Source organism: Schistocerca serialis, chromosome 5 (assembly GCF_023864345.2).
Source record: "Schistocerca serialis cubense isolate TAMUIC-IGC-003099 chromosome 5, iqSchSeri2.2, whole genome shotgun sequence".
Lineage (NCBI taxonomy): Eukaryota > Metazoa > Arthropoda > Insecta > Orthoptera > Acrididae > Schistocerca > Schistocerca serialis.
The window spans coordinates 763,709,914-763,723,764 of record NC_064642.1 but is presented as its reverse complement, the minus strand read 5'-3'; the positions used below and the strand labels follow the sequence as shown (position 1 = coordinate 763,723,764).

At 37.2% G+C, this 13,851-nt stretch overlaps 1 protein-coding gene across 1 annotated transcript in view; it reads left to right on the top strand.

Moving 5' to 3' along the window:
- The first annotated feature begins 306 nt into the window (after nt 1–306).
- Nucleotides 307–13,851, top strand: part of LOC126480759 (transmembrane protein 214-B) — a 152,404-nt gene continuing 138,859 nt past the window's right edge. The window contains exons 1-3 of the mRNA XM_050104047.1: nt 307–590; nt 879–1,069; nt 9,458–9,737. Of these exons, the coding sequence (XP_049960004.1) occupies nt 467–590; nt 879–1,069; nt 9,458–9,737 (595 nt within the window). The 5' untranslated portion in view covers nt 307–466. The remainder of the gene's footprint in view (nt 591–878; nt 1,070–9,457; nt 9,738–13,851) is intronic.

Genomic DNA, 13,851 nt, shown 5'->3' with positions numbered 1-13,851 from the left:
CGATTACCTAAATTCCATTTCATCTTTCGGAAGTGCCGTATATAAACGAAGAATGATGATATTGTTATTTGCATTTTAATATCACTATACCGTTCATATAGATTATCATCACATATACAAATACGCGCTTATCTGTCTTTGACTAGAAACTATCCCCACAGAACCATAAACTATTTTCAATATAATAAACAACACCATGCCTTCTTAGTTTTGAAAGCCGCTACCTGTCACGCCCTTTCCGGTCATTGACATCATGATGGGCGTCGCATTGTTGGCTGGCCTGAAAGTTTTGCCAACGTGACTACGGGGACGTGACATACATGTGAACATCTTTGCGCTGTTTTGTCAGTTTAAATACACTACCAGGCACGTGTGTTGACAATAATTGAACTCCGAATTTGGAGAGCTTGTTAAGTTACTGATATTATTAATTAATAACTAGAAAGAGCAAAATACTCTCTATACAATGTCTGGTCAGTGGGAATTTGTGGGTAAAAATAAGCAGAAAGCAAATGGTCAGGCAGTCAAAAAACTCAGCAAGAATGAAAAAAAGAAATTTGTAGAGAATGCACCTAAAGTTGAAGACATTCGTAAGTTTTCATTACATATTACCCAATAATTGAACCAGAAGCTGCAAAATATATTGAATATTACAAAATTTATATCATAGTTTTATAAGATATGTTGCGTTATCCTCTTCCAGATGTGTTAATTAACGAACTAATTGTTGCCTTTCGTATGTCGTTATCGACGTCGTCTTTGTCATCTATATTGGTACTACTTCCAGTGAAAAATTGTGTGTTAAATGTGATTGTATGGTAATTGCGGTATACTAGAAGGAAACAAGACAATTTAATGATTTTATGGTTATATTACAGTTCCTCTATCGCAAGTGAAAACGCTGTACAGTGCCTTGGATAAAGAAAACAGGAAGCCGCAAGGAAAGGAAAGTGTCGCTGTAAAAGAAAACGGTGAAAAGAAACAACCTAAGAAGCAGCCAGAGAAAAAGAAAGAAGCCCCAAAAGAAAAAATTGCACCTCCAAAAAATATTGAGGCTGCTGTGAAACTGGTGGGTTTGATTGTAGTGATACTGTAAAATTGGTTTACTTTTTGTCTGCCTGTGGGGGGCCTAATTATGTATGTCAAAAATGTTGTTCCGCTGCAGATACTGATATATGGGTATACATGAGTTCATCAGAAATAAGTGTGTTTCCTTTTTTATGTGCACATTTATGGCACTGTCACAAGTCAGGATATAGTAACACAAGTATGGGTATACCAATCTGCCATTCATTCTCAGCAGTAATTCATCATTTACTGTAGATTAAAGGTCATTTTTTATGTTAAGAATATGGTACCGCTTAGTTTGGAGCAGGCTCTATTACATGTTTTTCTTGCATCACAGAGTTGTGTGCAAGTGTAAAGTGTCACTGCTGTGTGTTCCATTTTTATAGAGACCTGTAAACTGAAAGTAATTTTGTTTGTTTGCAGTGTATTATTTGTGCAGATTGCATGTAGGCCCTGTAATTTTTTACCGCCATTTATTCTCTGTGAAATAGACCTTTACAGTTTCCATAATCCATGTTGTGTCCACCCTCCTCATCACTTGGTATAAGTCAGTTAGTTAGTAATGATTATATCATCGTTAAACATAATTACTCCTACTGAAGCAGTACATTATTTTTTATTTTAGTGACCAGTAATTATACTGAATGGAAGAAAGTGTCCGGAAAGATGATGGCACATTTTCGAAGTACATGAAGTTTAGGTAACACAGCATTGTTGTTGTTGTTGGTGTGTGTGTGTGTGTGTGTGTGTGTGTGTGTGTGTGTGTGTGTGTGTGAGTCTAGCATTCTGGAATGTGTTGGGCAAGTACATATAGCTTATTATCTGGAAAATTTTATTATTGGGGAACAACAATCCTAACATTCCTAGGAATGGCAGTGGACATGGGGGATAGAAACTGTGATTTGTAAGTATTGTGCTGGAAAATGTGGAGAAATTTCAACCCAGAAATGAAACAGACATTCTATAGATTACTAAATAGGGAGGAGATAAGACACACACAGTCTGAAGGTTAGGGCTGAAGGTAGGAAAGAGGTGACATGTAAAAATGTCAAAATGAGTAAATCCATAGTTCTTCTGGTTGTGACCAATTTGTGACAGCATTGATACCATTTTAACTCCAAGTTTAGATAAGTATCCAGACAATGACTGGCAATTAGCTGTTGGAGAACAAATGAACTGTGGAAGATTACACTTGAGAGTAGAGTTTTCTTTTGTTCTGAATACACAATTAACTCCACCTTTCATTCAAAGACACTGCATAATGTCTCTTTCATCTCCAGACACAATGTTTGCTCCTTCCTCAACAAGGAAACTCCTTAAACAGAATATTGTGATGTAGAGTCAAATACATTGAAGAAATCAAGGGAGAGTCCCTACCTTCGTTTGTTAATCAAGTACATTAATCATACATTTAACAATTTATTACAGCTGTCTTAGTTATTGTGATTTCACTTGGTGTATGATCCTTCATGTACAACTACGTGCTTTGTCAGTTTATTTCACACTTGACTCTTCCTTACTCTTGATGCAGGTATTTACTTTCATAATTTTTTTAGTTTGTAAACCTTGTTACAGGTAACAACCAACTTATTTTTCAGCTATGATGAATATATTTCTTCTTCTGTTGATACATTTGTTAATGCTAGAGATGTTACCACATATTTGGGGGGGGGGGGGACCATCCGTAACCAAAACTGAAGAAAGGAACATTAAGGCAGTTGGGATAAACTTGTGTGATACAGAACATGATTTGAGAGACAGAAGAGAGCGTACCAAATAATGGTGGAATCGAACCTAGATGGTTAAGCTTCTCTTACTTTCCATACTTGAAAAATAATTTTACTGATCTTTGGACTAATAAGAATGAAAATGGGAGATGTAAAGATTTATTAGATAAAGTGAACTTGAAACAAACATTTATCAACACCATTTTATGATATAAACTCTGAGCAATTTCAGTTCGAATGAAATACTAAAATATTTTTGAACTGTTACTGAAATTATGAACATTTGCTAGGTGAACGGAATGTAGCAGTGGTGCATCATGCATTTTAGAATGTTGATGGGCTTAAAATGGGATAGGCCTGTAAGTGTGCTATGCACAGTACATAAAATCTGTGCAAAGATAGTATAGAAAAAAAGGAAAAGAAAGCAGAAGCAATTATAAATGTTGCACAGAATGATTTATGTGAAATCAAAACAATCACAAATTGTGTTTTCACCGTGACCTAGCTAATAGAAAAATGTTAAGAATGTAATGCACCTCCTTACACTGATCAGCCAAAGCATTAAGACCACTGCCCACCGCAACATTGGATGCCACCTGATGACACAGTGGGCACCTGACGTGGTGAGAAAAGTATGTAAGCAGAGTAGACACGGATGGGGGATCACCCTAGCGAAGAAATGGGTCGCCTTCACAAATGCCGTCATTGGGGCGAACTATGGCTCGAAATGTGCAGTGCACCACGGACGTAGGCTGGTGGGAGCAATTATATGGTACGGGAGACATCTCCCGTGCTTGCATGGGATCTGTGGTAGTAATCAGAAAACACTCTGACAGCTGCAAACCACCTGCATCCCTTCATATTTGATGTTTTCTCCCACAGCGATGTCATCTTTCAGCAGTATAATTGTCTGTGTCTCTGAGCTAGATCAGCACTACAGTGCTTTGAAGAGCATTACAGTGATCTCGTGTTGATGTCTCGGTGACCAAGTTCGCCAGATGTAAGTCCTACGGAACCCATCTGGATTGCTGTCAGGCGCCATCAGTGCGTACACAAGTCAATGACACGTTATTCACATGAATTATGTGACCTGTGCATAGACATCTAATGTCACACACCTCCACAAGCCTACCAACCAAGTGTCAGATCCCTGATATGCAGAATCAGTGATGTATTTTGTTCCAAAGATGGACAAACAAGCTATGAAGCAGTTGGTCATAATGTTTTGGCTCATCATTGTACATTGATTGCTCAAATAAAATAACATTGTGATTGACAGATTTTTTATAACACTATTTTAGATGCAATATACTATGTAAATGGTCAAGTGATTTTAGCTGAAACAGCAAATTATGTAAAATGTGGTCTGTATCTGCATGTTAACGTAACAAATAAGTAAAAAGCTTTCAGTGACCAAGATTGGCGAAATACTTATTTATTTTTGACAGCCAGTTTCCTCAGGCTTTGCTGTCATCATTTGGTCTTCAAAAATTGTTACAATATGGGAACATTGTGACTTAGAACCTCATGCCATGCTGTCATGTTAGTGGATATAATGTGGCACATTATGCAGAGGTTTGTCTGAAATAAAATGTTTACAATCGGGAAACACCTTGTGCACATGGCCCTGTTCGTATATGTAGCTCTCACAGATGATTGTTAAAAATTTAAAAAGCACAGTAAACTGTACAACAGCAAAGCAGTTTACATTAGCTTGACATGTGCCTTTCATTGATGAATCATCTTAGTCGCCACATGTGGTACAATTCATATGATGCTGTACCATACGTCTAAGATTGTTCGTAAGTGAACGGAACATGTCAAGCTAACGTAAAAAGATGTGGTAGTGTACATTTTACTTTGTATTGTGTTTTTTAACTTTTAACAATCATCTGTGAGCACATGACCATGTGCAGAACGTGCTGTTTGGTTGTAAATGTTTTATTTCTGACAAACCATTGCATAATGTGCTACATTTTATCAACTAATAAGACAGCCAGGCATGATGTTCTAATTTGCCATGTTCATGTTTTGTAACAATAATTTTTGAAGATCAGAAGATGACAACAGAGCCTGTTGAAACTGGTTGTCAAAAATAAAGTAGTGTTTATGCGATCTTATCTGTAAAAAGTGTTTTTCCAAATACAACAAATCACTCCTCATTTCTCAACATGAGAAATTTCAGTTAATAAAGTGATGACATTAGAGTGTGTGAACCAATTACAACTGAAGTAGTCATTAACAATGAAGTTCTAGGGAAACATTAAAAATTCCTTTATCTTGGTTATGATGTCATTATACATCAAATAATGATGTGAGTGCGGAATTACTTAAATTCTAGAAGTATGTGCCACAATCAAACCGAGTTTTAAAACCAGCAGAAGAGATAGATTGCTTAAATTATATAAAGCAGTGGTTGCACTTAGCTTTTTGCATGCAGTTGAATGTCTGTATATGTGCAGATGGATGTGTGTGTGTGTGTGTGTGTGTGTGTGTGTGTGTGTGTGTGTGTGTGTACCATTATCAAGTACAATGCTAAAAGTTGTTAGGCCATTATTATGTCATACCTGTAAAGGCAGCCCATAGCAGGTAAGCAAGAGTAACACATGTCTTCAACATCGCTTACGAAAGCGCTGGCAGGTCGATAGAAACACAAACAGACACATACATACACACAAAATTCAAGCTTTCGCAACAAACTGTTGCCTCATCAGGAAAGAGGGAAAGACGAAAGGAAGTGGGTTTTAAGGGAGAGGGTAAGGAGTCATTCCAATCCCGGGAGCGGAAAGACTTACCTTAGGGGGAAAAAAGGACAGGTATACACTCGCGCGCGCACACACACACATATCCATCCGCACATACACAGTCACAAGCAGACATTTTGGTAAGTCACATCATCTTTGTTTTTAGATATATTTTTCCCACGTGGAATGTTTCCCTCTATTATATTCGTATCATTAATTTGAACCCAACAATTATGTTTGTTATTGTCACTGTTGCATTTCGAAATCTTTTCTGTCATCTTATTTTCTCTTTCTGTTTTTGCAAGTAGTTTCACTTTGTATTCACCTTCTCCTTTTTACTGTAATCTACCATACAATTTTATCCCGCCTATATATACTCAATAATACGTAACCCACTTCCAAACCATAACCAAAAAAAATTTTTTTTCCGCTTTGAACACTACCGCTGCTATAAAATCCACCGTTTCCAGTTCACAAACAGTTCCTTTCACCTATTTGACAAGCATTTCGGCTAGTTCTAATAACTTTCGCTTTATTTCCATTTCCGTTTTTACCACATCACTGATCATTTTTAGCCGCTTCCCACAAGTTTTAACGTCATTATTTCTTCGTCAGATGATTGTTAGCCTCATCTTCATAATCTGCCACCACAAAACCACTCCTTTTAATACATTTACACACAGTTTTTTCGAAATTTTCCCAAATTTCTCCACCCTTTAAAGTGTTTTGGCGGCAACACAACCACCTAACCTTTGTGCACATCATTGTCTACCAACCCAAGTTCACCACAGGATCAACATAGCCCAGCATTTACCAACACTTTTTCGCCTTTTTTCACGCCTTTTTTTTCACACCAGATCTCCAGTTGCTTTGTAGTTCATCTTTATCTCTCCCCATATATTTTTATTTTCATTTTCACTTCAGCCTCATGTTACACTGTCCACCTTCTAATACCATGTCACCCTCACAACACCCCCACAACGACCCCATTAAGTTTTATTTACATTCCCTCCGCAAATGATAAATGTCTGCTTGTGACTGTGTATGTGCGGATGGATGTGTGTGTGTGTGTGTGTGTGTGTGTGTGTGTGTGGATTCACTGGCTTAGTCTTCCACAAAGATATTACAATGTCAAAAGGAAAACAATGGTATAATAGAACATGATATTTTGTAATATTTCCCTTCTAAAAAAGAAAAACCCATGACCACACTATACAACACTGCTGAAAAGTATGACACATGAACATCTGGCAACACTGTCCATCCTAGTTAATCTTGCTCCTGATACCTTCTCTGAGGAGGTGTATTGCGCGCGAGTGTATACCTGTCCTCTTTTCCCCCTAAGGTAAGTCTTTCCGCTCCCGGGATTGGAATGACTCCTTACCCTTTCCCTTAAAACCCACATCCTTTCTTCTTTCCCTCTCCTTCCCTCTTTCCTGATGAAGCAACCGTTGGTTGCAAAAGCTTGAATTTTGTGTGTATGTTTGTGTTTGTTTGTGTGTATGTTTGTGTTTGTTTGTATGTCTATCAACCTGCCAGCGCTTTCGTTTGGTGAGTCCCATCATCTTTGTTTTTAGATATACTTTTCCCATGTGGAATGTTTTCCTCTATTATATATAAAAGGAGGTTATAATTAGGCAATCTTTCAAAACCAGTGGTTCCTTCTTCAGGAAGAAGGGTTGAAGGGGAAGGATGACAGGTGAAGGAAAAAGAACTGGACAGGTCTGGGAAAAGGGGTAGGTTTTGGGAAAGTCACAGTGACCCACAGTTTTGGATGACTTTCCCAAAATCCAACCCTTTTCCCAGACCTCTCCAGTCCTTTTCCGTCACCTACCTTCCTTTCCCTTCAACCCTTCTGGCTGAAGGAGGAGCCACTGGCTCTGAAAGCTTGGCTAATTGTAACATTATTTTGTGTGTGTTCTGCCACTGCTTGGTGAGTAGATTTTTTATCTATCCAATTACATTATTTTGTCATGACATTTTGGCTATGGGATGTATGACAGCAAAAATTATTCTGAAACTAATTTCAAACAAAAACTGGTGAATGCAAGTTTATTTATTTATTCATTCATTTGTCCTTGGACTATTGAGTACAACAGTATTTGACATGTCATATGCAATACAAAAATAATAAATACAAATATCAAACGTAGGGGACAGGATCAGGCAAAGGTAGGGTAGGAAGTTGGCCGTGACCTAATCAATGGAACCATCCTAGTATCTACTTTAACAGCTTGGAGAAACCATGAAAAACCCAAGTCAGGATGGGCAGACAGTGCACAAAGCCTTCTCCTTCCAAATGTGAGTCCAGTGGATTCACTGGCTTAGTCTTCCACAAAGATATTACAATGTCAAAAGGAAAACAATGGTATAATAGAACATGATATTTTGTAATATTTCCCTTCTAAAAAAGAAAAACCCATGACCACACTATACAACACTGCTGAAAAGTATGACACATGAACATCTGGCAACACTGTCCATCCTAGTTAATCTTGCTCCTGATACCTTCTCTGAGGAGGTGTATTGCACTGCACTTAGAACAGAGAATCAGTAGCAGAAATGTTATAGTGCAAAGACAAACACAACACACTTATACATCAGTAAACAGATTAAAAAGTACATGACAATGAGGGCTAGCAATCCTATAAGCTAACATACTCACTTCTCAACAACAAATCATTGAGTGTTCAGAAGTCACTAGATGAAGTTCACAACAATGCAGAATCATGTAACAAGTGATGAAACATTACTTTACTGATCTGACATTGAACTAAGGGTTAGTTGTACCAGTGGAAGCATTCTGGATCACGAGGACTGAAAAAAGATCGACAAGTGCAGTCAAAAGTGAAGTTTATACTCACAAAGTTATCCAGTTTTAATGGCATATTGCCACAAGGTTGAATGATTAGTAAGAGGTAATGCTTAAAATTTCAGAACCATTTGCTTGAAACCATCTGACAAATGAATAAATTAAAGCCCAAGTTTGTGACAAAACATTTTCTGTCATTTGCACGATGATAATGCACCTGCTCACACATCATTACTTGTTCATAAGCATTTGCCTCCAAATTTGCCAGACGTCGCCCCATATGACTTTTTTCTGTCCCCAAAAATAAAGAAAGCATAAAGTGCCATTGTTTTACAAGGCTAGTTGTGATTAAAAATGAATAACTGAGAGAATTAAAAGCTGTACCAACTATCGAGTTCCAGAAGTATTTTGGGGACTGGAAAAAGTTCTTGTTTTGAAGGGGAAGACATTGATATAGACAAATAACATTTTTTTTTTAATATTCCCTCTATGTGTACTTGATGATACCATGTTCTTCAACAGCAGATTTATCTAGCACAAAGCAATCAGAAATACAACGTTGAGCTTAGCCAATGTAGTGGCAACCACACTTCCACTGAATGCTGTATATGCTTGGAATACATAGTCCTTACTGGTCTTGGACAGATTCCAGCATTGTCAGTGAAATAAAGACATCATATTGTAGTTTTCAGAATCCTGGCGATCTGTGATGAGCAGCCCACCATACAATAGGAACACTAATAGATACCTGTTACCTTCTTCACTTGTGTCTTGCGAGAATGATTGTTTTGAATCTTCGAAGAGCTATTCTTATACAGTGGTTTGATCTTCGAGGAACCATTCTTGTACGAGCTCACTCTTGACTACATCAAACAGTGATCTAGGAATCTATGTATTATGTTACCATCATGAAGGACAAAGTGAATTTTGCAATTGTTGGAATGTTTCTTAATACTACATCTTTGTTGTTTGATGAATGACCTCTACTTATTTTATATAGTTTGCTACCAAAGAGTTGCATCTGAGTCCATGAAATTATGAAGATGAATTTGACAGTTGCATTCTTGTTGACATTGAGTATTTGAAGGATATGATATCTGTTTTAGATTAAAGCTGATGAATTAGATTCTGAAATAAAGATTGGGCAAGCAAGATTTGCAGAAGCACCATTAGTATGGCTTAAAGGACTTGCTATTTACTGCAACAGCAAGCTATGCGTGGAGCACAGTCCAGTATTCCAAGGAAAACCAAATGAATACCCTCTGAGCTTGCTGTCAGGGGAGGTTCGTGAACTACTAAGAAGAGCCATCAAAGATGCTGGGGAAGGAGTTATTCAGTCATACTATGAATGGTGTCTGACGTCAATGGCAAATGATATGACAAAAGGTACTTATGCAATAATTTCAGTATTAACATCAATATTAGGCAAATCCAAATGGAAATGAGTTTTGCTGTAGTGGCATTGTACCTAATTTTACTGGGATAACATTGTAGCCAATAGGTGGCTTATGTTTTAGTCAGTGGTTCACATAAAGTGAACAGTTTTGCCTAAGTTACTGCTATAGATAATCACAAACAGTTTTCATTAAATCAAACAGTGGAGAACCAATGATGGGATAACAACATGAATTACGATAGATTACTGCTCATTACTTAGAGGAGGCATTGAGTGGCAGTCAGGCATGTTTAAAAGTATGTAAATATAAAAGCAGACTAAGCTATCAATGTCCTTAATCTATCCTAATTCATGCAGCTATTGTGAAGATTCACTTGCAGAATGCAATCATGCTTCAGAAATTTATCACAGGACGGAGAAGGTTTTTAAAGAACAATGTTTCACATGTTATGTAGTATTAAGTTATCCAATGCTATGTGGTACTGTTTAAGAGTTTTTATTGTTCATGAAGGTTCACTCTTCAATCCTGCAGTTACAGGTGTTGTGACCCAGTTCATCAGGAATAATTGGGTCACCACACATGAAACTGCTACTGAACTCATGATATGCAACGCCGGAGTGCATCACATGATTCAGAAGAAACTTGATGATGACAATACTTGCAAACAAAGGTACCCAAGCATCTGTCGGAATCATAAGGTTGTGAAACTGGTGTTTTTTTTTTTTGGCCAACTTCTGTAGTACATTGAGCTAAGAGCAGATTTCATCACAAAGTTTGTGGCATATGATTAGACTTAGTAGTGTCACAACTTCAATTTTTCTTATAAATATAAGTGCATGAAGTAGCAGCTCTTTTTTATTTGTTTTTGACTGACTGCAATGAGATGGAATCCTTAATGCCAGAAATAAACACTTTGCTGTATCTTAAATAGGCCATCACAAACTTGTGCAGAGGCCGGCTTTTGAAATGGATAGTACCGCTGTAAGACAATGCTAGTTGATGTATGGCCTAAAAGACCTTTGATGTGCCGAAAGAAACTGAATGGGAAGTCCTGAAATGTACTCTTCAGAGCCTCTGTATCCGCCAATGTGATAATTTCTGGTATTTTAGAATATTCACTGATTCATTCTGATCAAGACATAGTCAATAGTGGCTTATGATTGTAGCCCCAGAAAATAGTTTAGAACACAAAATACGAATTTTTAATGATTTATTTTGAACTACATTAAACAGTGACCAGTGTTTATAAATTTTACACATTTTTATATACATAACAGATCATTCAGTCTTATAATTTGTTTTACATTGCAATAGATAAAACAAGGAAGTTCCTTTATCTCATCACTGTTTGCATTTTTTCCAATACATGGCTGACACAAGTGCTGATTTGCTGAAAGTATGTATGCCATTAGAGACAGGTTAATCAGAAGTGGCTTTCTATATTTACTGGCAGCTGAAATGGATCTGGCTCAATATGCCTTCCTTTCTTTTTGTTCCTTTCTTCCTACTTAGCTTGAAACAATCTTCAGGCACAAACTTAATTTGAGATCTCCAGATGTGAGGAAGGTAGGTTTTGAGGTTGATCTCGTAAGGTTATCCAGACTACTGAAACCTTCTCTTTCCATTTAGGTGACAATGAAATATTCTGAATTTTTTTGCCCTTTCGTCTGGTGTGTGCTGTTGGATATCTGTTTCTTGCATACACTTCAACGTGACCAAAATCACGATTGCAAGGGAGTCTAGTGTGATCTACTACAGGGAAGTAATGCTGGGCAGATTCAAATCTTTTAGCAGCAATAGGTGAACCTCTCCAAAGCAATAAAAGCCCAACCCTTTCTGCTTCTATTGCATTTATCTGTAATTAAGTGGAGATGTTTTGTTTGAGGGTAAGTTACAGCCAAGTATTTTATTGAGTAGCTCCCATCTTCATATGAACTCCTTCCTCCATCTATCTTGCTTTACAGCTGTACTGTAGTTATATGTCCGTATTGCCTTCTTGTCAACTGCTGGAGCAACTGTTTAAGTATGGAGAACATTTGTTGCATGTCCACTGCTGTTACATGGTGCTCTTTTGGATTCTCTTTACCCATATCAGTTAAAGCCACAGTCATATTTTGCCCAGTGTTGTCCTTTGTGAGCTGCATTTCATACAGTAACTTCTGCTGCACATAATTCTGAGTAATTCATTGTCATTAGAAATATGTCACTGAAAAAGTGTTGCTTTTTGGCAGTTTGAAGCCTATGTTGTACTCAGATACAAAAATTTTTCTGAATGTTCTTTCGGAAACAGTAGGAACATTCTTTTCTTTGTGGTATTCCGAGTGTCTATCCTAAAATAAGGATGTAATTGAGAGATCACATTCCAAATTCATCTTGTTGGGACTCTGTTGACTGCTGTAGTGATTGTTATATTTTGATATGGCAGTGATAAAATTTGTGATGTCTTGTACACGTCTATCACGAAATTTATGTGGATAGTTTCCATGTTCACCTGAAAGAAAAAGGCATTAGAATTTATATTGTGGTTTCTAACACAAATATTTCAACAATATGTTATTTGGTACAAATGGGAACTTACAGTACATAGATTTGAACTGTGGAACTGCAAAAACCAGCTTTATTTGCTATTGTAAATTCCATTTCCCTCTCGCATGTTTCTGTAAGAGATGAACTCTTAGAAAAGCTTCCTTGCAAATCATGACTTCCATTCCAAATACCTACGTGTTATATGAAAATGTATCAGCGTTAGATGATGTATTCTTTGTAGTCTTTTTAGGATAGCTACTAAAGGAAGTACAAGTCAACAGAACAAAATAAAATAAATTTATAAGACATTAGCCCCTTTGTACTTACAAAATTGAAACAAACCTCCAACCTTTTGGTACCTACTTTTTCCAGCTCATTGGGTAAGTATTCAAGGTTTCCTATGTCCCTAAAAAGAATGAAAAAGGTTTTCTTCTCCCCCAACGAGTTTAGTATAGTATGTATTCCAGCAAGTACATGGGCTTGGTGTAGAGGCTGCCTGAAAAGTGTTGTTGTTTGTGGAAGACACATACTGCTGACCAGCATTATTTAGTTTTCATTTTTTCCATCCAGTTCTTCACTTTCTTTTTCTTGAAGATTTTGATTTCTAAGGTGATTATTCAGCTACTCTACATGTTTCAAACTGCAATATGAAGAGCAAAATGGTCTCAGAGCTTTTGTAAGATGTAGCCATATGCCACGCAGAAAATTACAGACCACGTAAATGAAATTTGAGAGAGAAACATTTTTATAAGTCTGTTGTCATTAAAACTAAATTATTACAGCATTTAACAGCCACTGAAATATGCCCATGAAGCTTTCTCATTAACAGAAAAGACTGCGATCAGATGTGTGAATAAAGTTAAGAGAAACAAAGTTACAAGCCACGGAACAATGGTTACCAGCAATGAACACTTTTCTATACTTACCAAAACATCATGTGAATTGGAAATGTAGTTTGATGGATGCCAAGATTTATCAATGTCAGTATCGAAAGGATCAGGCTCCTCGTTTCCACTAGCGTCACTTGCAAATAGTCGTTGAATATGCATTGAAGTTTCTCATGCTCTCGAGCTGTCAGCCGTTTTGGAGTTGCTTGTGACTGTGTATATTCTGGAATTATTTACAGATTACAAAGTATAGAATGCCACACCATCTGTTGCAAATAGATGGAACTTTTGTAACAGAACATGAAGGCGGCATGGTTAAGAATCTCACAATATGAAAAACTCAATTTCGAAAAAATGTGGCTTTTGCCTATATCTCTCTGACCCCTTCAGTTATACACTTTCAACATATCACTTTTGCAACATAAACCATGCACTCTGTAATCTTCAATATCTTTTGCTCGGGCAGCTTTGCATGGAGCACCATGTCTGTCCAAGTCATCTGGAACAAACAAAAAAGAGCAAGCAAGCAACCAGCAGTGCGAGGGTCATTCTTCTGTAACTAGAAGGCGCATATATCATATATTTATTGTTCCTGGTTTATGGATATACAGATGTTGTCTTTCCTGTTTGAAAGAGTTCCTCTCTACTGTTCAGCGTCAGTATTCTTCTCGGCTATTCATGGTGTAAACC